We start from the raw sequence: 23,167 nt of genomic DNA on the forward strand, positions 1-23,167 counted from the left end.
TATCAAAATACCTATCTGAATCGAACTTGAAAAAATGAGAGCCTAAATGAACATCGTGGTGCCCAAATTAACATATTGATTTGGATATTTCCATCGAAAGACTGATCTGGTTCAGGTAATTTCAAATTGTTTGGTGCCTAAATTAATGATTTCAACAGTTTCATGGATAAATTAATCATATTCAGGTAACTTCATAGTTTGGTGACGCCCAATAAGTTAACATACCGTATTGATTAGGACAGTTTCATAGAAAGACTGATCAGTAGGGTATCCTATAGGCTAAGTGAAGACAACAAAGTGAAGTTTTTTTAGCAACTTATTGCGGTGTGGTTTTAGCCTAAGTAAGATAGGGCTACCATACGTCCTCTTTTAAGAGGATTTGTCCTCTTTTTTCAAGAAAAATGAATTTTCCTCCGAGGACACTAAAAAATGCTCAAATGTCCTCTTTTTTGACAGTTTGGGTTTTCTTGCTTATATTTTCAACAGGATTGTATTGCTTGATGACGTTTCAGCGACGGCTAGTAGGCTATTTGTCTTCAAAACATTTTGTGTAGGCTATCAATGTAACATGCTGATTTATAAGCTCTACAAGAAATTGGCGCATTTTATGGAACTGTTGTTGAACGTTCATTGCTTGGTTCACTCTAAGATATTAAACGACATTATAAAGCCCATGCTCAGTTTGCTCACACTTTTACAAAAAATTATTCTTTTATCTACATACGTTTTATAATGATTAATGATAGGGGAAAGGTGTGTATTTTGAACTTCTTAAAGAAAAATAAGCACAGCTCAGCCAACTTCCGGTCAATGTTTATTATTTTTCACCCAGATAGGCTACAGTCTAGGCATTTGCAAACCAGTGTAGAAAATATAAACCACGTAGGCCTACAATAAAAAAATACAGAATAATTAAGCAATAAAAAATGTTCAAAAATGGTCCCAATTACACATATGGTGTGTAATTTGGACCATTGGGGTGTGTATTTTGGACCATTGGAGTAGGCCTATGTAATTTGAACCGAAGTTGCTTGAGGCCTTCGCAATTAAATTTCTGGATGACGGTTCAAGAATCCCTTCAGCCAATCTTTTCCAGCCAGACTCTTTTCACTGTTGAAGCGGGTAGGCTATTGATATTATTGGCAGACGCAATGTCAATATTTTCCGGAAGATCAAGTTGTCGACCAACGGTTTTTGACCCTTGTGTAACATATTTATTGGTAGCGTAGCCTATTATTGACATGTATTAACAATGTAGCTTTGGGAATTTTGAACTAATGCGATGCTGCATAGGTGAGATGACTGGTCCAAATTACACACTGTCATGCACTGTTAAAAATTACCAACTATGACCTCCATACTTGGTTATAAGTCTTGTAATTGCTGATCACAACATCTCTTTATAGGTTAAAGATAATACCAACATCATATCAGACTCAAACGTAATGCCAATAACATCTGAGCGCTAAGCAACCAACTCCCCAAAATAACAAAAATAACATCAGCATACCCAAAACCACAAATTCCAATCTCCAATCCACGTTTCTAAACCAAATGAGCTGAGTTTTTCACATCCGGGCTATTATTATTTTTTCTTTCAAGCTGTTCAAAAATATTGACAAAATCATTTTTATTTTTTGAGTTAGGGGACTGGTCCAAATTACACACTGGTCCAAGTTACACCACTTTCCCCTACAACGCTTGTAGACGTTGTTGATTACCAACTCAGTTTGGTTCGTTTGTTACTTGAAACAAATCGAAACGAATGTCTAAAAGTGCAATGTGTATAACACCTAACCTACAGCAAAGGAAGTTGTGGCATGGATAGACCTACAACTTTGCAAGGAAAGGGATAGATTTTTAGTTCACGCCGCTTTTAGCATCCGGTTATGTGCAGCTTACTGTTTTAATCATATTTCTTGCAAGTAATTTAACAATTTCGTTAAGACTGACCATTCCTTGTTGAAAAAATTAAGGCTTGGCTACCTGGAGATCGTGCCTGATTTGTCACATTTTGCAGATTTGTGCGATCATGGCTGTCCGCCTGAAACTGTCAAAAATTAGGTATTTTTTGTCACTTTTTGCTGACTCTTAATTATATAAAACCATTTGTAGTCTTAAGGAAGCGCTAACAATAAGAAAAAAAATACCGGTAAGTTAAACGTTCAGTCAATTTGTTTCTTGTTTTTTTTTTCGGTAACTTTTGCTGCGTAGGCCTATAGCCTACTGTAATGATCTAAAATAATGTAAACGATTCTTCAAGGGTAAAATTCTACTTGCTGGCGAAACGTGTCCTCTTTTTAGGCGATCAAAATATGGTAGGCCTAAAGTAAGAGTTCTTGACACAAGGTAGGCTATAGGTTTTAAAATGTAGATTGTTATATTAATTTGATAGGTCAATAAGAAGTCAATTTTTTATCGTTTAGTCAATTTGCAGTTTTAGATCAATAAAGTCAATTTCATGTAATTGACACGTCCAGTCCAAATGTTTGAGAAAAAAGTAGAAGTAGTCACGGTGGTGGAATACCGGGACGACTCACTTTACTAATTTTTCTTGCGATATGGACAGCTGCAAAATACATAAAGTGGCAGAACTGTAGGCTAAAAAGTTTTCTTTGCTTTTTCGTAAATTCATTCTCATCAAATGAAATACTATATTTTGCTTAAAATTTTGGGTGCTAGGCTATCTGGTTTTTACGGAAATAGCCTACATTTCCCCAAAAATGTAGCTTTCATTGCTCTCCTACATAAAAAGGTTCTTGACCATTGCATTTAGACTAGGCTACGCACCATCTCGGAGATTGTGAGTAATGTTGTGTTTTTGAAAATATAGGCTAATCGCAAAGACAGAAATTGGGTAAATTTTGTTTGATCCCCAAAATGTTTTACTCTCTGGCGTCTATGGCACAGTAGCCTAGCTGACTTTCAGAAAGACACTCGGCTAAACAGCAGTCCATTCGTATGACTATTAAAATTTATACTGAAGGTGTGATTTTGCTTGCTGTGTGACATGGTATTGTTTGTTGAGCAATTTGGGCCTGGATGGTTTTGAATACTTGTAGAGACTCTTGACTCATGGCCGGTTACCGAGATTGGCAGAGTGAAGTTTTCTTGCCGGGGAATTATTTCATTCACCAGGTACCGCTGAATGGAGAGCAGTCCTGAAAGGCGTTGCTCAAGCGCACACCCCGAGAGTCGAACCGCGTGATCTTGAGCCGGGTGCGTAACCACTGAGCTATCGGGGCGAACTTCTTACGAGGACTGTTGTTGAACGTCTTAAATCACAATCAACTGCCGAGTTTTTTGAAGGAGTCCTTACGAATTTTGTTTACCGAAATGGGAGCGGGCTTGCCCAACAACGAGTGCTTGGCAGATGCGAATTACGTTAGTAGCCAACCCTCAACCCACTGCCAAGCAGGAGTGAAGTTTAATGTCATTTTTAAAAGGTTATGACGCTATAGGAAATCAAACCCATATCTACTGACGAAAAGGCTGCCACTCCAACCACTGGGCCATGGAGTCGGCTTGCAATTGCTCTTCTTAAAACAGAAACATAAAGTTTGGTCGATGAATGATTTGGATTTGACAGCTGCCTATGATTTACGATTTATCTACGTTTAAATAAAACCGAACTAAATTCTCGCTTAAACTTCTTTAGTGAAGTATCGTAGCCTCACTGTTTGCTAGCCCAGAGCTTCTCAAACTATGGGTCGCGACCAAAATGGGGCCGTAAATAGTAATTTCAGGGTCACAAAACAGATTGAAAGTGTGCCTACAGTGGGTAGGTTATACTGCAAACTACCCACCAAGAGGTCGCATAATTTTTTTTTCTGAAACGGGGTCACAAAAAAAAGTTTGAAAAGCCCTGTGTTAGCCTACGTGTCAACTGTCAATAAAAAAACAAAACATTAGCATAGTCGGTGTATTTGATTGGAACAAACCAATGATATAATTAGCACCAAGGTGCAACAGGTAGAAGAAACAATATAAGAGAACGAGGCTTCTTCTCCCTTTTGCTCTCAATTCGAGAGCAGCCCAGGCTTCGAACCAAATGAACAAAAACATGTTTTGCTGGGTTGAAAAAAGATTTTGAAATTGTTGAATACGGTAAACGTTTTAAACTTTACAATAAAACTTCCAAATAGCCAACCAAGAAAAGGTATCTTTACGCTTTGTGATAGATTTGAAAGGGGTCAGAACGCATGCACTCTTGGTCAACGTGGCACACACGGTGAAACCACGTAGCTTGCTGGTAAAGATCAAAAGTTTGTACATTCTGTGACATGGATTTTGTATTAAGAAACAGCTACATGGCTGAAGAAAAAATCAACTCTTAAGTTTTTCTATGAATCAAAAAGTAACATAGTATGCAAAACAAGACAACGAAATAATATACAGAAAAAATCACGATAAAATATTACAAGTTTGATCATAAAACTCAAAGAAAATTCGCTAGAACTGGTGCCAGCAATCAGAGGTCGAAATCAAATCCAACAAAAACGCTTGCAAATGAGAAAACGAAATCGAAGAGACTGTCAAAGACAACCCTTGTTTTGATGAACAAGTTGACATAGATTCAACAAGGTTATTCAGATCAGTACAAGAAATTACACTTTGTCACTTTGAAAGCAAAAGTTCTCATAACCACTTTTCGTTACCATGCGAAAGCGTGAAGGGGTGCATCCAGCAAGCAAGTAGTTTCAGGGGAGGAAGCGATTTTGACAAAACGCAGTAATGTGTTACGTCTAGATCAACGGTTCTTAACCAGGGGTGCACGCACCACTAAGGAGTGCGAGACTTGTGCCTAGGCGGTGCGGGGATGCTGAATTATCAAAGTTTGTTATAATGAGACGTAAGAAGCAAAGTTGTTTTTACCAGGTTTCAACAAAAATTTCGAAGTGTAGGCAACTATTACTTTTCAGCTAATCCTGAGAGGGGGTGCGAGGACTGGTTGGTAATTTCAAGGTGGTGCCGACAAGGCAAAAGGTTAGGAACCACTGGTCTAGATTAATCCGACTTTGCAAAAACACCGTGAATACAGTTATTTTTCTGTGTTCAGGGGAGGGAGGCGATCGCTCCTCCAGGATCCACCACTGCTTCCCCTTTAAAACCACTGACAAATATGACAACACGTGTGGCGTAGTGTCGGGGCTTTAACATAAAATTTAATGAAAGCCATTGAAAAAATGTAGTCAGAAGGGGAAAGTTGACAGAAGTAAAGCATCGAGAGGTCGATAAGTTCAATTAACAAACAAGCAACTAAGAACAAGTTGGCCTTTGCAAATAGCCGGCATCTGACAAAAAGAAATAGTAAAACAAAAAGTGAATCTGATGTGTAAAAAAGCACGAGAAAATAATCGTCCATCAAATAATAATTCTGAGTTTTGAAATATGTATGCAATGTGGAACAGGCTGGACTTCTTTTCACCATGTATTGGGAATTTAGACAGAATCCATGTAGTCAATCAAACATTTCTTTTATAGATCAGAAAAAAAGCACATGGCAAAGATATGTAGCAATATTCCATTACCAAATATAAACATAGAATTGGAGTACAATATTTATGGCAACAGGCTTGTCCGAAATTCATTGGGGAGGGGGGGGTATTAGTGAACTTTAATTTTTTGGTATTTTTAAATTACAAACATACTTAGATGATATGTGTTGCATTGCACGAGTGCTCAAGTATTTCGCTGGAGGGGATTGCAAACTGTACTTGCAAGTCGATTTATCGTTGTAGACGTTGTAAAGCAATAAAATAACCTTTTTGCAACAATGCGTCATGACAACACAATTTTCTTGTGGACTGGATGTGGAAATTTGTACATTTCTGCGCAAAGTAAGCGTCAGAACAAAGAATGCCATAAACGTGAGAGTAAATAAACGTGAGACATTGAAAACTGCTTTGGCAGTTCGCTCGGTTCAAGGGAAACTAAGCGTGACTGTTACCATGAAAACAACTTTAAATCGAAATGAGGGGGTTTCTAAAATGATCAATATTACAGGTCCTGTATTAAATATACATGTGTTTTTAATACCCTGAAGAGTAATAACTGCCTCTAAAGTGAGCAAATTCTGCCTATTAAGTTTGCAGCAATATCGTGTACCTGGTGGAACCCACAAGAGTAATTGTTGAATGGTCGGGATTATAGTGTATACTGCAACGTAATCAAAACGGAGAAACATGTTTTAAGAAGTCATAAGAAGTTATAACAAGAAAGAGATAGCTTGACAAAGTTGTAGCTGCTGAAGCCAACGTCCAACTTGCAACATTAGCTTTTCTTCTCATCTTCATACAATCAAAACGACACGACATGTACAATGTACAAGAAGTAAAAGACTTTTTCAATTGCACAGTAACTCTCAACGTTTTTGCTTGCTTTAACTACAAAGCATAGAAACATTTGAACCTTCAGATAACCTAATATTTAAAACAGGAACGAATTTGAAAAGGCATACAAATTTCAATAAATCTTGCAGAATTGACAAACAGGTTGCGTTTTCCATCTTGCTCAGAGTGGCGTTGTGTAGTTGGAAACATATTATTCTCTTGGTTGGGATTATGTTAAAGCTGGAAGTTGCAATAAAAGCAAAGCTGTGACGATCACTCCATCCCAATCACATGAAAATTTCAGCCAAACTTGGGCGTATGACGTTAACCAGGAAATGAAGTCATGTGGTTCTGGATCGCATTAAACTAGAACTTCTGTTGACTCTTAACTGACTGACTCTCGAGTCGAGTCATCCTTCTGCGCGCAAGAACGAAATGACGACCACATCAAACAACTAATAACAAAAAGATGACAAAGATTGATGAGCCGAGGACTCCGATAGCGCACCATTGCCTCCGATCTGCAAAAACAAACAATTTTTATCCTTTTCCGGCTAAGGAAAGTTTACTTTTATGTCAGCTGGGTTCGGTCTAAAATCAAACGATCTCTCACTCTCAGCCAGCAAAAGTAGTCGTTTTATATCATTTCAACGTCTATAAACGTTGAATTTATGTAAAAAAAACAACACTGCTGGCTGGATTACCATGTTTGTGAAGCAATAATAGCTCAACGAGTTATCATAATGATCATGTCAATGCTACTTCTACAGTCTACATCGCAATGTGTTAAATGGACAAAACTTTCTGTTTAGGTACCCTGCACATTTTCTAGTTGAGCAATGTGCATTTAATATTTTCGTGCTTTATATTTCATTCTGGGGAGAAAGAAATCACTAATAATCAAAACGGAACAACAGATATGTACAATATTGATAATTATGTAAACACGTACCGTTTGACAGGTGCGTTACTTTAGCCATCTTTTTCAATATGGAATCCATTCGGTTTTGTGTGTTTTCCATTTCAGTGCCAAGGTCATCTAAAAGAACGGCCTGGTCATCTAACTCGTTGCCGATAGATCTGGAAAAAATATTTTTTGTAATTTAGTGTCTGGTCATTCTATCGTTCGGCTTTAGCTTGCTTTGAATAGTTAAATTGTACATTGAAATTTTATGTCATAAAATACGGAACTACATCCGCTTTTGACTTATCCGTCACAAAGAAGGGTCCCTTTTTGACTAATTTTGTACATACTTTAATTAGGCTAGATGCGACAAGTGAAGATAATTTTTATACAATGTAACGTTTTAGGTGGTAGACAAGCTTGCGATAATGTGTAAAAAAACAAGCAGTCTGAGAATTGACTTTTCTGTGTGATAGCAACACGTATCCGTTATCGATATAGTAGGTGTAGCACTATAACGTATTTAGTAAATGATCACGTAGGAATTGTTTTAAATATTTTTACACATGCATCTATAGATAAGCACTGCGCTAACTCAATTAATAGTCGTGAACTGGTGCAATTAGAACAGGACCAGCTAATAAACATTTCCGTAGCAAAACAAGTGCAATGATTACTTCACCAAATACAAGCTTCAGACGACTCTAGTCTAGCCTATTCAAGGACAGCCTCTTATAAGAATTCTAATATTCCTCAGCGCAGCCAAGTGTCGTTCATTCTGATTAGCCCTGTCGCCCAAAGGCGAATTTTTTTTTATTCCAACCACGTTATAAACTCTCATGCTTTTTGCGTTAACTCATTGTTAGTAAACGTTGAATTAATGAAAAGACAAATGATTTTGCTCGCTGGGTACATGGCTCTCGCAATGCGAACATAGCAACGACACAATTCGCGGAAAAACTGAACCATCAAAAGAAACACAGTCACGAGCTACTAATTGCAACACATTGGTCTGTGTACACCATCATTCACAGCCAAACATATACAAACCATAAAAGAACAACAAATCGTGAGACAGATTAGCGCATTTCATCCAAAGCTTGAGTGATTGTATCTACTGTTTATGATATTAATTTGTAGCATTGTCATAACCTTATCTCGTATTAGCGGATCCTATAAAGCAATTCAACTTCTCAAATGTGAAATAAACCTCCTTGTAACATATATGCTCGGTTCTTTGCAATTGCTGTCTCCAATGTCAATGCTGATGAGTGATAAGATATTATAAGGTTCATTTCAAATGATCAAAACTTTCTTCTTCAATAGATTGATTATATGCTTGATCAGCTATGTCCTCCCTCCATTTTGTTCTATCTTATGTTTGTAAAGCTACAATGCACAATACGTACGATTATACAACTACTGTAGATTGTCGGAATGGCCGTTTCGGTGAGTCCGATTCGGTGAGTTCGATCCCTAAACGGGGGATTTTTTCATTTTTTTTTTTAATTATCGGGTACCGTAGCCTAAGTAATTATCATTGCCGTTTTAGGGTTAGGGGTTAGAGGTTAGGAACTCACCAAATCGGACTCACCGAATCGGACTCACCGAATAGTAGCAGACCCGTAGATTGTCGTGGCAACTGGAACTTTTATATGCAGGAAATGACAAACTGTAGTTTGGCTGAGCGGCATAATACTGAGAATGTCATTCCGACGAAACGATGTCCTAGTTAGACAGACACCAATCGCGAGAATGTAGCTTTGTCTTGTTAAGACACTGACACACTTGAAAACGAAAATAAGACTGGCTTTCTTTCTATGGTTCAACACCCGGCTGCTGGTTGTTCATAAACATCACTCACCTCCAACCAAGCTGTAAAATATTAGGTGGGCACAGTTGCTGAAGACGCCGAAAGAAATGCACTGGCCACCCTACTCTCGTAAGTGCCGATGTCTTAATGTGAAGAGAAAACTCAGCAACTGAGTATGGACGGAATGGCCCGTTTCGGTGAGTCCGATTCGGTGAGTCCAATCCTTTAACGGGGGATTTTTTTTAATTTTTTTTTTAAATTCTCGGGTACCGTAGCCTAATTATCATCGCCGTTTTAGGGTTCGGGGTTAGGATTAGGGGTTAAAGGTTAGGAACTCACCGAATCAGACTCAACGAATCGGACTCACCGAATAGTAGCAGACACACCTTTACATTTTTCTTTCCATTCAGTTAACTAAATGCAAAGTTAAATCTTAGGCAAGAAAGTTGTGATGGAAAAAACATGGTCCTGAGAAATAATGTGATGATCAAGTCTGTTGTTTTTATATCATATGTCTTGAAGGAAGCAGCAGATATAACGAATTGATAGAAAAAACGGTGATACAAACACTTTCAGCAAGCTAAAAATGTTTGGAACACAGAGCAATCGTTCACTCGTCCACACAGATATAGCAATGCGAAACCACATCCATTTCTGCCAGGCATAACAAACAACAGAGAATTGAAATCAAGACCAATGAGCTTGCCAAAGCAACTACGTATAGACAACCTGATTTGTGACACTGAGCGCTACTTCAAATAAAGTACAACAGCTTAATACAAGCGATATGGTGTGAGTGAGAAGATCTAGCCTGGTGAAAACTCTTTACTGGAGGCAGCCTGGAGGTATGGAGAAAATAACTGAAACGATAACAAAGCAATGTCGTATAATCAAGATAACAAAATCGTTTACTAATTCAGACAATAAAAGACGAATAGAAATAGCCTAGATGACTCACGCAGAAAACAGTGCTTAGTTACATTGATTCAACGTTTGCGACTGATTTTCTAGCTGGGAATTTCTGTTTTACTTACGATGTTCTGCAATCTAGAATCTAGATTGCTTCAAGATTATTCGATGTTTGCTCGTTTCAAAAGTAAAATAGCAACCAAGCGAAAATTTTCTAGCTGGACCGCCAGCTTTAATTAAAAGTTATCTTGTTACAAAAACTAGTACAGTGACACATTCCTTGGGAAGAATAACAAGTTCAAAAAATGATAGCCATGTCAGGGAACAAACTTTCAATTACAATTACTGGTTCAAACATTTTCAGAACAACACTTGCTGAATATGGGCCAGACGCCAATGTGTAGCACGTTTCGTAAACTTGTTTGCGTCATAACCTACGTCAGCTTCGCGTGATGTCAAACCAGCTGTCATGGTTTTTGATGTACACTCATAAGCCTAGTCTCCAACTGTGACCAATCAATTTCATAAACTACTGATGAGATGAAATGATGCAACATTTTTATGAAACTACACGGTTAGAACATCTACGATAAGCAAAGTATTTTATTTTAGGTACATAAAAACAACCCTTTGAACTGGAAATCGCAACACATTACAAAAAGATTTCCAAACAAAAACTGACAAAGCATTTGCTGTTTGAACAAATGTTTCATATTGTATCAAATGAAAATTTGTTGCCAAAGCATGATCAGTAGCATCCACTACCCAGCCGGCAAATCCGTTGGTTTTTGCATTAATTGCAGTCAATAAATCAATGCATTAAAAAGGACTGATTTATCAGCGGGATAGAAACTGCTCAAATCACAGTATTTGTTTGCGCCAAAGCGCTTTAGTTGTTAACATCACCAGCCTTTGAAACAAACTTACTTTGACATGTTCTTCAAGATCCCAACACTATCCGCCACAAGGTCAAGCTGTTCGTCCTGCTGGGACATGATGAGCTGAAACAATGGAAGCAAAATTGTCAAACATTAACACCATAAACTCTAATAGCTGTTCAGCGTTCTATCAATAAGAACCACCAGTACTATAGTTTTGTGCAATATATTATATATAGCTTCGGTAAAGAGTTTGTCTTGTTGAACCATAGGCATACGAAATGCTGTATAATCAATGTTAAAGGCTTGACTGAACTGAAACCTAAATAACTCTGTTGCAAGCTCTTCTCGGCTGCTACGTGTGTTCAATGTTTATACAACGCTCGAAATAAGAAACAGGATTCGTTTGTGGGTTGTGTTGGCGCTTTGAACAAATTTAATATCTGATCAAGCGGCACAAACCAATTCACACTTTGCACAGAACTCAAAAAAATTAGTTCAAAGACTAAGACCACGATATGTATATATCTTGGGCAAACTTCCGATAGGTTGCATTAATGTTAGTGCGATGTAAATGTTGTTAGAAAAAAACATGTGAAAAGGTAAAAATGGAGATGAAGTTTCTACAGTAATTCATAAAAACGCAACAAAGTTAATTTAAGCCAAAAGTACAAAGCACAGAAGGAAAGCATACACACATTAAGCCCAAATGTGGATACAAAAACGTTGTCACTATATTAACATTACAAACAAGCAAACGACAAAAGAAAACTGAAGAGAAATCAGGTGAAGAACATCATAAACGAAAAGTAGTTTCATCTGTCCTTCCAGTTCACCCAGTATTCATCGCAGGTTTGTGTTGGTTTCAGCACTGTAAGGCAAATCGCTTCAACGAGTTTATACTTTTCATTCAAACTCTCAAATGCTGCAAGTAGGAAAATCGCTTGCACATTGCACAAATCTAACAAACTCTTTATTCATTCTGTCAGCACTAAGCCTAGCGTCAACAACACAGCCAAGCCTAAAATCAGTGTCTTTTACATCGATTCAACGTGGACAGATTAACTGGCTTGAAATAGATAGATAAGACAACTTCGCCCTCCACAAGCTATTTGTCAAAGTTGTCTTATCTATCTATTCCAAGCCAGTCAATCTGTCCACGTTGAATCGATGTAAAAGACACTGATTTTAGGCTAGGCTGTTTTGTTGACGCTAGGCTTAGTGCTGACAGAATGAATAAAGAGTTTGTTAGAGATAGATTTGTGCAATGTGCAAGCGAGAGGCACTCTCCATGCTTGCAGCATTTGAGAGTTGGAATGAAAAGTATAAACTCAGTAAAGCGATCTGCCTTATCTTTCCGTTTATGATGTCCTTCTGTCACATCATAAAATCAGGAAAACGTCAGACGGAATATGACAAAATGTATTGAATTTTTGCAATTTAGATTGTCCATATACAGACGTAAAAGTCAAGTTGTGACAGATTTGAACTCAATTGAGCCGAATAATATTTCCGCCATATACAGTCAGGCTTGCCAGATTGGCCCTTTTTAGAGGTAGTTGGCCCCAAAAAAAATTGTTTGGCCCCTTGGCCCTTTGTTTTCAATATTTGGCTCTTTTTGGAAGCAGTTGGCACATACTATCAAACTAGCTATTTAAATAAATGTCTTTCGGAAATTGAGACTGAAAAGTGTTATTACGATTTTTTAGACAGTGTTTAGCCAGAGATGGTTTAGCTGACAATGTTTATGCCAATGCCAAAGATTCTAGTGGAAACACTGTAGAAGATGAAGATTTGGAATTGTTCTTGTAGAATGTAGACTGTGTTGTTGTAATGTTGTAACGTTATTGACATTTTTAACGTTAATATGTTTTATTAGCAACGTTATTAACATTATTGAACAATTTGGCTCTTTTTTACCCAGTTTGGCCCTTTTTTCGACATTGTTTGGCTCTTTTTCTCAAAAGCTGTCTGACAACCCTGTATACAGAAGGCAAAAGTCAAGTGAAAGGAAAATACAGCCGGATCACTAACAACCCAGTACAAAAAAATATTACAAAGTGACTGAAAAATGTAGCAAGCCGTCGTGAAGCTATTCACCATCATTATAGTCACATTTGTCTTGTGAAAAAATTCTCCCACCCAAAAAAAAAACAATTTAAAATTTAAAAATCAGTAGATTTTAGTAACGATTGAGAAAATGTCGTTAATCGTTATACGTTGATGTTGCGCAGTGAGGCTAGTTCACTTTTTCTTGAATGCGACATGCGTTCTGGGAAATGTGATTTGACGAGCGGATGGTGGTTTGCGAGTATAAAACGTTAAACGTTAACAAAAAAATTACAACTGTGATTTTTTATTATGCCGAGGATTACCTGTCAAAAATTAGGCAATAGGTCTCACAAAAAAAAATCGCTTGACTCATTAAATAAGATAAAAGTGTATTATAATTGTAAAATAAATCTTGTCAGATGAAGATGGGGGAATGCTCAAATTCAGATGTATTGCATAAGTTCGTTCAGCGGACGAAGTAAGTAAGTAAGGTTAATCATCTAAGTAAGACATTAAGAATGGCAAAGACTGACAAAAACATAAGACAAGCGCCAATATCGCCTAGAGTACATCTAATCATAATTTAGTAGTACCTCAGTAGATATATTGGAATAACTAAACGGTAAGTTTACAATAGTACCAAATCTTTGGCATCTTTAGAGAAAAGTACATCCAATTCAATAAAATCTTACCACTTTTACACGCACTCAACGCACATGTAGTAAAAATGCACTAAGTGAACTTTCACGTTCCGGCTAGAATTAGTTAATGAACACAGAAAATACGTACCTGCTGTTGCTGCTGTTGGTCGTCTACAAAACCGTTATTGTCGTTCTCAACATGAAGCTTTGAATAGGAATTGGATGATGAGTTGTGATTGGTGATACCGTTGCTCATTAAGCTCTGCAAAACGCATAAAAGCGATGTTAAACAGAGGAAAATGTGATTCAAGCATGTAGTTGGCTATGAAAATAATAGTATGGGATGCACAAGCTTATTTTGAGACTTGAAAGTGACAATTCAACCACTGTCGTTGAAAGTATAAACCATTAGCATTGGCCTGGATCACCATGGTGAACAGGAAAAAGTTTTGCGAATGAAGCAGAGAACATGGGCAAAAAATCTGTTTCACTTAACTCATGCCACCGTGTTGGTTGCAAATCGTCTTTAAATTAATGAAAACCATTAAAGATACAGGTCATTATTGAGGCTGCGCCAATCGATAAAATACTCTTCGTTAATATGTTTGTACTTGAAATTTTTGAAAAAGGTCATATCGCTTTGAAATGATATTGCAGTGTTTCCATTTTGAAACATACCAATCAATATTCGATGTATCATTGACCTCACTTAACATTTAAAAAAATAAAAACTCAGCAATGGCACTTCTGATAGTTACTTTGAAGAGGGCTTCAACCTCAATTGTAGATTTAAAGCACACACCAACGTGGCAACAGAAATCAAGTGGAGTTATTGACTTTAAAATACAACTATTTCGGAAGTGTTTTACTACAACATTAAGTTGCAAACGGGGTCATGTTGCAAACAGTAGTAAACCTACTTAAATATTTCAAACTTGCTAAACTAGAGCACAGCGACAATATAATCAATGTTGAAGGCTTGATTGAACTGAAACCTAAATAACACTGTTGCAAGCTCTTCTCGGCTGCTACGTGTGTTCAATCAACGCTCGAAATAAGAAACAGGATTCATTTGTGGGTTGTGTTGGAGTGATGAACGGATTTAACATCATATGATCAAGCGGTAGGCTACAAACCAATTCACACTTTGCATCGAACTCAAAAAGTGGATCGTGCAACTAAAAAAAAAATAGTTCAAAGACTTAGACCGCGATGTTTGCAAACAAATCTTGGTCGAGTTCGATTGTTAATCTGTGTTGAAATAGGTCACTAGACAGCTTTTCCTTACCCCCAATGGTAAATGATAGGAGACTCAGAGCAAGCAAAATCCTTCCTTTTTACAGAAACTCAACGTCTGTAGACGTCTTTTTACATTAAAGTAAAAAGAAAGGGTTTTACTTGCTGGGCTTCACTCTCAGTGACGGTGCTTCGTTTCTTTACAAATTTGGGTTTCTTGAATTAAACGCGATACCTCGGACTAGGATAACCGAAGAAGTCTTCGTAAGTCTAGTGCTTAGTTTGGACGCAAGCTACAGAAACTTCATCAAGTTATCAAACTAAAATATTGCCATAGCAAAAATAATGTCAAAATTACTTCATTGGTGTGGCATTGCGTTGCATAATGAATTGATACAAAAATCAAAGGCACATTTCCGTACAGCTTTACCTTTCTCAAAACTTTGTCTGCTTTCGCTTTGTTTTTAGGGCTGTTTAAAGCATCCTTTAGTCCTTGGACAAAATTTCTGGTGTCTTGAATAAATCCCTTCCGACTGTGCAACTCATCCCTTGTGATGTGGAATTTGTGAGGATTTGTCTCCACGATACGTATATGATTGGTTAAGGAATACAAGCAAAAGTAGAGCAAAAAATTATAACCAGTGTATGCAAACAGTGCCTTTGGCATAACCATTCTTAACAGTGGAGTAAGACATCTTGGCGTTGACACCAGGGATTGGTTGACACTTTGCCGCATGACCGTTTTATTTGTCTTAAATGAGAAACAATTATTATCTTCGGTCTACACTGTAGATTCATTATTTGAATAGCATTTTAGCTAATATTATGCTTTATAGATGTGATGTCACACCAGCAACAAAGGCAAGGGATTATTTGTCACATATTCTTGACTACACTCTTAATCAGACTACAAGAGACAACATGATTCGAGATGATCAGGCATGTCTATTGGTTCTTGCATGTGCTACATTTCGAAGTGTTCCAGAAAAAGCAACAGGCAAATGCAACATGAAGAAATATCTTTTCTATGCTCAGGAAACTATTGGCCATGCTAGATGGCTAACATCTGCAAATGGCTATTTAAGAATCGAGCTGTTTGGCATTCAAGACTTAAATGCTGAGCAACAAATCTCATTGAACAACATTGTCCAGTTTATAGTGGATGTCTATGCCCCATCATTTTTTGAAATATATTTCAATCCAAGCGCCATTCAAGGACCAAAAGTGGTGTTGAACATCAGGGATTTTATGAAAGCATCAACAGCATCAACACCTGCAAAGAACTGTTTCATTGACCATGCTGCCACTTGGCTAAATCCAAAAACAGCTGCACTTGGAGTTTTAGAAGCAGACATGGATATAACTCGTTTGGCTGCTCGTAACCCTGACACCAAGACTTTGCTGTGGTCAAACCGACCACTTGCTGCATTCCTGAATGCTTCGTCTGCAACGTCACCTTGTCTAACCAGAGGAATTAAAGCCGATTGGTTGGCTTTCCGCAACAACAATACTTGTTGTGAAAGATTAATTGGGCGTATGAAAGAAGTCTTGGTTAAGAAAATGCTGCATGATGATCAAGACATAGATCACAAATTGCAAGGATATATCAATCATGCTTATTACCTTGATTGACATTCTCTTTGGTTATGCTATTTTTTGAAGTGTTGGTGCAAAAATGTTTTTGTTAAGTAAAATAAATGTTAATTGAAAATATGTTGCTATTTGTCTGGTCATACAAGACAGAAATTGCAATTAAATAGTGATAAACCATGGAAATATCACATTTTGGCTATTATCTCAAAAAATAAAAGACTTAGAACCATAGTTCCTCTTGAAGTGACATATAAACTTGGCTATTCCGAGTGTTTTGACACTAATTTTAGCTCTTCACGACATTTGTAGCCAGAGTTAGACCGAATTCGTGAAATCGGGCCCGATTGAAATGGAAACGGCCCGCGGGGCTTGCTAAAACGACAAAAATTTTCAAAAAAATTTTTGCCATTCTTTTAGTTAGACCATTTGGCATTAGAAAATTGCTAACCAAACATAACTTTTTTTTTTGTTACACCCTAGTCCAGTGGTCTCCAACCTTTTTAAGAAGCGACCCCAAATTACATGAAAATGATTTTCAACTTTTACATGCGACCCCATTTTGTTTTTCCCAAAATCGTAAGAAAAATTTGACTTTGCACTGTCTGTAACGACACTCTGGACTGAAAAGGTGCTTTTCAATCCAGAGTGTCGTTACAGTTGTAGTGCAATGTCAAATTTATCTTACAATTTTTCATTTACATATATTGCAAATTGAATCCCTGATGAGGACACACCTACGTGTCGAAAACGTGAGTTATGATGTTATATATTTTGTTTTGTGTTTAATACATTATGTTAAACCCGCTAAACTTTAAGACAGATTACACACTTTGGTTTGCCATTAAATTCAGTGAAACCAAGTTTTAAAAAAGCCTCGTCATATGATATTTTTCTGGTATTTTTTTGCTGCCATTTTTGTATAATATTTAGCTATACTTACTAGCTACAAATTACCATTACTAGCTGCAAAGCAAACCATAAACAGCCGATGAAATGTTGCACACTACACTTGCAAAAATAACTATTCGCTCGTTCTGGAGTCACCTTGAATAATAAAAAGTTAGTCTAAACTAGCATCGCAAATGCTTTTGCTCTGTCTTACTTGTCGCAACTATTCCGTTTTTTATTATTGCACCACGAGGTAGCAAGCTGTACTCCAAAACACAGGCAAAGGTTGCAAACTAGAACAAAAAAGTATCAGTCTTTTTTTCGGTAATGAATTGAAACGGTAACAAATTGAATAGCCTATGGTGAGTTGTGGCGACCCCAGGAAAAGTTAAGGCGACCCCACTTGGGGTCGCGACCCACAGGTTGGAGACCACTGCCCTAGTCTACAGTAGTTGTAGACCAGAGTGCTTTGAAGCGAAAGCGGCAATCAGAAGAGGGCTAAGTATATGTTGGGTTTGCTTGTGGTTGTTTTACGATTAGATCGTGAAATTTATTTCGATGAACTTTGATCTATCGGCCGTTTTGGTGATAAAGTTTTCAGTAACAAAGGTGGGTCTTTTGTGCAGAACAAAATTTTTGAGAGATGGACAGGTAAGACACAAAGATTTTACTTAGCATAGATATACACTCGTATTATACACACTGAAATGAAATCCGGTACCAGCACCTAAAAAGTGAAATACGATCATGTAGAAAGCACTACACCTACAGCCTAAGCACACAAGTCTCTCATGTGGAGAAACTAACCAGCAATTGTTTCAAGAACGTGACTACAATGAGTGAGTGGTGCAGTAGCAGTACCAGCTATTGAAGCTTGATAAAAAATGAATCATATCTGTGATGTCAGCTGAACCATGACCAGAAAAAACGTGGCTCTTCACAGCACTAGTCCGCCACATTGAGTCATTGACATGGGAAAGCTTAGTCTTGTGGAAAGGAGACTAACTTGGTCTACTATCTTTTTGTGTATAACAGCAACAGCAACAGGTTATCTTTCTGGGTTAAAGTTCGGCCAGTTTGACTGCAGCTAGCTCAACCCTTCTTTGCACCAACAAGAAAGGTTGTGGGTATTGGAAATTCCAATCACTTGTCCAAAGATGTAGTTCACTAACAGTTTGCTTTAGATCAATAGTGAATTGTGATAATGCCTTGTAAACATATACGTTGTGTCTAAGGACTTCATCAAGCTACAATAGATTCAGCTGCAAAAATTGCCATTTTTACACCATTTGGAGACATTAAAATATGCAAAGAGTAAATTTAGCTAAAAAGTTGTTTTTAGTGTTAAAAACCGATCTACAGGTGCTGCCAATAACTACATATACATACATTATACAACTGGCTTAAATATGGTAAGCATCTTAATTGCGAGTTAGAAATATTTGACTCACTTCATAGCACCTGGCTAAAGGAGTGACAAATAACTGAGTAGAAAATAATTATTGCTTTCAGGGAGGTGCTGTGAGTAATAAATTACCTGTTGATTTCATTTAATTACTGACCATTTCACAAACTGTATTGTATGTGTATAAAAAATGTAAAGCTACTTGTGATCATGGTAAATCACTAACATACAATAAGCATAGCTGGATAATTGACAAAAAACAGACCAAAGTATAAAGAATTAAGTTAAACAAAAAACAATCAACAAATGTAGTGTGCTGTAAATTTGATAGTACAATTTACAGGGTGTTAGCTTAAGGTTTAATGCAGGCATGCACTAACAATCTTTTCCAACGTTAAGATTTTAAACTAGGATAGAAAAATCCATTTAAAATAATATATAATATTAGAGTACAGGCAATAACAAAAGCTGGATCCATGAATGGCTGATATGAAACATAAAAGATGTGGTTGACCCTTCAAGGGAATTGTTCCATGTCAATTCAGTCGCATGAACAACTTTTTTCAATCTATCCAGCATTAATCTGACATTAGGACAGATATCAAGGAACAAGCATAAAGTAGTTTTGTTGACATATGATACTTTTAACAATGAAACTGATAAACTGATAGTGTGTAAAAAAAACTACCGATATATCTTAAGTGCCATACACAAAATAATTCTATAGTAATAACAAAATACAGGTAAGCATGATCAACAATTTATATAACACAAGGCATAATTTGATCTTAATGAACTATGTATAATAATGTTAAAAAGGATATTGATAGTTTCATCAAGGTCTTCCAAATCCCACTCTATACTCCGTAAGCTATTTCTCAGCTCGTTGCTAACTCTGTCATAGTCATCATGATTGGATGTTTCTTCATTAAGTATTTCACGCCATCGCCGCTCTAATTCGTGGCAATTCTTTATTGCTTTTTCAACCTCCCTTTAAAATATTGACAATGCCACAAATTTTTGATTTACAAACCACATCTTACAATTATCAGATTATGCCAGCAGATTAGTTCAGAAATAAGTTTTCTTTAATAAAATGATTAATTAGAGATGTACCGATACCAATATTTTGGCCGATGCCGATATCACTTTTTTAGGCCGATACCGATACTGATACCAATACCGATATTTTGGCCGATACTTTGGTGTTACAAAAAGAAGCAATTTTGGTATTTGCAAGGAATTATATCAAATGCTAAGTTTTACCTTATTTGCATAAAACTATTAAAAAAAGCTTTCAATTGGCATAATTTATTAAAGATTCAAGAATCCAATCTCAACCGCATTGTTGTGTTATAATAGTAGGTTTAAGTAATGAAAGGCCACCATAATTGAGGACTGGGGTATAAGGGAAGAAATATTACATCATAATTGGGGTTTCTGAAAAATTAATAAAGCGTTTGCGCAAACTCTCCAAATAGGCTATCATAATTGATAATAAGATGTGAAATGTAAACCAAGTGATTTGTGTAGTCGTACAAAAACTATTCGACAAGTAATGTGCAACCTATGTGCAACTTGTCGTTTGGTTGAAAAGCTTTTGCCAGGCCAAGACTACCCAGGTAGCAAAAATGTATAATTTTGCATCGTTTTTACGTTGATAAACGTTTAAAAAAAAAACGTGTAACTTGGTTGTTTTTAGTAAGCTGGTTCTATCAGTTTGTGATTTAATTTCCACCTTTCGTTGTAATAAACTCACCAAGCTTAAACAATGTCATGGCAGAATAAGTAGGCTTAAAATGAAAGCAATGCGACTACGAATCCTCACTAAACAAATCAAAATGGTCTTGTTGCGCCTAAGATGACAACCTCATTGTGAAGAAAGGCGCGTTCTTCCCAGCTAGAAGCACAAGGTTGAGCACTCACTAGCAGGCGCGGATCTAGGATTTTTTTTGGGGGGGGGGGCCAGAAAATTTGAAAATGAATTAAAAAGTAAGAAAAAGAAAAGCAGATATGAAGAACCAGTGTCGTAGCCAGGAATTATTATTTTTTTTTTTAAATTACTTTGAATTTGGTGCATTCTGAGAGCATTTTTAACAAAAATATGGGTATAAATATTCCTGTAAAATGGTGCTGTCCGGTGGCATAGCAAAAGGATAAGATCATGTTTTCTTCGTCATTTTTTCGGTAATAAAGCTAAGTCTCTATGTTTTCTTGTTGCTAATTCCTAGCTGAGATGTTTAAATGTTTGGTATTGCAAAACTCGCTCTTTTAATGCAATTTCGCTTCAAATTAGGCAAAATTTCTTTTAGAGACATGTAGACTGAAAGCATCATTCTCAATATCGTGACGTCACACGCGTGCCAAAGGGGGGTTCTAAGTCCGCTGTGGGACTAATATCAGCTGTTTAGAAGCATATCAAACCATTCAACAATTTCTCACAAAATTTTGGGGGGGCCCGGGCCCCTTGGGCTCCCCCATAGATTCGCGCCTGCTCACTAGCACAGCGAGCAGTTGCGATTCGGTAACCACAACGGTGTAGCTTCCACACTAGCCATTTCAATTCTTGTCGATGTCAATTCCTGCTATAAAATGGCTGCCGAGAAACATATAGTTGATTGGATGGTCTAAATGGCTAGCGTGGAAGCTACACCGTTATGGTTAGCAACTTAGCGCATCGCAACAGGCCAACAGCTCGCTGTACCAGTGAGTGCTCAGCCTTGTGCTTCTAGCCGGGAAGAACGCTCCTTTCTTCACAATGAGTTTGTCATCTTTGGCGCAACAAAACCATTTATTGATTAGTTTAGTCAGGATTATTAGTCCCATTGCTTTTATTTTTAGCCTACTTACTCTGCCATGACATTGTTTAAGCTTGGTGAGTTTATTACAACGAAAGGTGGAAATTAAATCACAAACTGATAGAACCAGCTTACTAAAAACAACCAAGTTCCATGTTTTTTTTAAACGTTTAGCAATGTAAAAACGATGCGAAATTATACATTTTTGCTACCTGGGTAGGCTAGTCTCGGCCTGGTTTTATCCTCTGCTGAGAGTAAAAAAGAAACACAAATGATGAATATTGGAGAAATTGAGTGTCCTTCACAACTTAAGAATCGAACAACGCAAAACTGCTGAAACAAAACGTTTTGTTTGAGTGAAAGAATCACTGTAAGCAAACAATGCCAAAAGGTGTGTGCATGAAGTCATGGGAGTGTGAGGTATCAAAAATTTGAACAGGTTTTTATTTTTCTACATCGATGTGACGTTAGTTACTACTTTAAAAAATCTATATCTTTGCTTCTGCAGAAAATCCGCAGCAAACGCCTTTTTTTTACATGTTTAGTATCGGCCAAATTTTGCCGATACCGATACTCAAAAAGTGGCCGATATCACAGATACCGATATATCGGTACATCTCTATGATTAATTGACTGATTGAATCTTTATCCTCAGACTGGAAAAGCTTTTTTGAAAGCTTAATACTGGCAGTTTCACATACTTGTAGAGGCTTTAAACCACTGACGCAGACTCAGTCACCAAGCTTGACGAGTCTGCTACTATTCGGTGAGTCCGATTCGGTGAGTCTGATTTGGTGAGTTCCTAACCTCTAACCCTAAAACGGCAATGATAATTAGGCTATGGTACCTAACGGAGCGGACAAATTCAACTCAAAAATGCACTTTAAATTAAAATAGCAACATTAGCAATTAGCATCAATAACCAGTACAGAGCTGATGAAAAACATTAGAAGCCCATCAAGGTTTGTTTCTGAACCAATCAACTGGTGGAAACTTACACAAAATAGAGTATCATGTTGCTAGCAATGCTTACCCTCGTACAACAAAAAAAGGATCTTCAACTGACATTTATTCTTCAATTCTATCAATATTGGTTGAAATAAAGTTTTCTTGAAATATACTTCCAATAGCAATAGCCCACCACATTAAAAGTCTGACATTGCATAAAAATTTACAAAAATATAATTATAATGATTACCTAAAAAGGCAGAAAATGTAAACACTGAGCTTTAAATTAAAAATTGGGCAAACAAATTGAAAGAGCAAAAATCTGATGTAATCTGTTTAATCTTTTTCCTTATAAACTAATATGTGTTCTTTTGCATATCATGTGGAATATGTAATGCTTGGCATAAAAATGATATATACTTCAGGCATAAGTAAACTTCATAACTTGATTAAGTGACTGTTTTGTTTGGGAAAACTAATTAAAAGACATGCTCTGTAGAAAAACTTGGAAATATGACCCAAGTTCTTTGAAGCAAGTTGAAAACAACACACCTCTTATCCACCTTCTCAGTTCAAAGGCTAAGAAGGGACATGTTAAGAATGGATGAAAACATTATGTTATGTGGGTTGGAGTTACAATATTATATAGCATTACAATCATTACATGCTTTGAGGTGTGTAGCAAATTGTTCAAACAACTTGACCCAAAACTTGCCACATGCTGTGGGGTGACTGTATCTACAGCTCTTAATGAAATCTTTTTCATTATA

General features: G+C 36.9%; 1 protein-coding gene across 1 annotated transcript; it reads right to left on the reverse strand.

Annotated features, from left to right (window-relative positions):
- Window positions 1–3,908: 3,908 nt before the first annotated feature.
- On the reverse strand, window positions 3,909–22,636 carry LOC145768772 (syntaxin-6-like). The gene is made up of 7 exons (XM_082580362.1): window positions 22,483–22,636; window positions 19,476–19,642; window positions 15,196–15,353; window positions 13,678–13,791; window positions 10,886–10,959; window positions 7,285–7,412; window positions 3,909–6,853 (listed from the first exon to the last, which is right to left on the reverse strand). The coding sequence occupies exons 1-7, from the start codon at window positions 22,515–22,517 to the stop codon at window positions 6,780–6,782; spliced, it is 750 nt and encodes a 249-aa protein (XP_082436488.1). The 5' UTR covers window positions 22,518–22,636; the 3' UTR covers window positions 3,909–6,779.
- Window positions 22,637–23,167: the final 531 nt, after the last annotated feature.

This window comes from Aplidium turbinatum, chromosome 4, assembly GCF_918807975.1.
Source record: "Aplidium turbinatum chromosome 4, kaAplTurb1.1, whole genome shotgun sequence".
Taxonomy (NCBI): Eukaryota; Metazoa; Chordata; class Ascidiacea; order Aplousobranchia; family Polyclinidae; genus Aplidium; species Aplidium turbinatum.

Coding starts and splice junctions, on each gene's coding strand:
- LOC145768772 (XM_082580362.1), bottom strand. CDS start 22,517: ATGTCAGTTGAAGATCCTTTTTTTGTTGTACGAGG. Junction 10,960..13,677: donor ACCAACAGCAGCAACAGCAG/GTACGTATTTTC, acceptor CCATTGTTTCAG/CTCATCATGTCCCAGCAGGA. Junction 7,413..10,885: donor ATCTTGAAGAACATGTCAAA/GTAAGTTTGTTT, acceptor TATTTTTTCCAG/ATCTATCGGCAACGAGTTAG.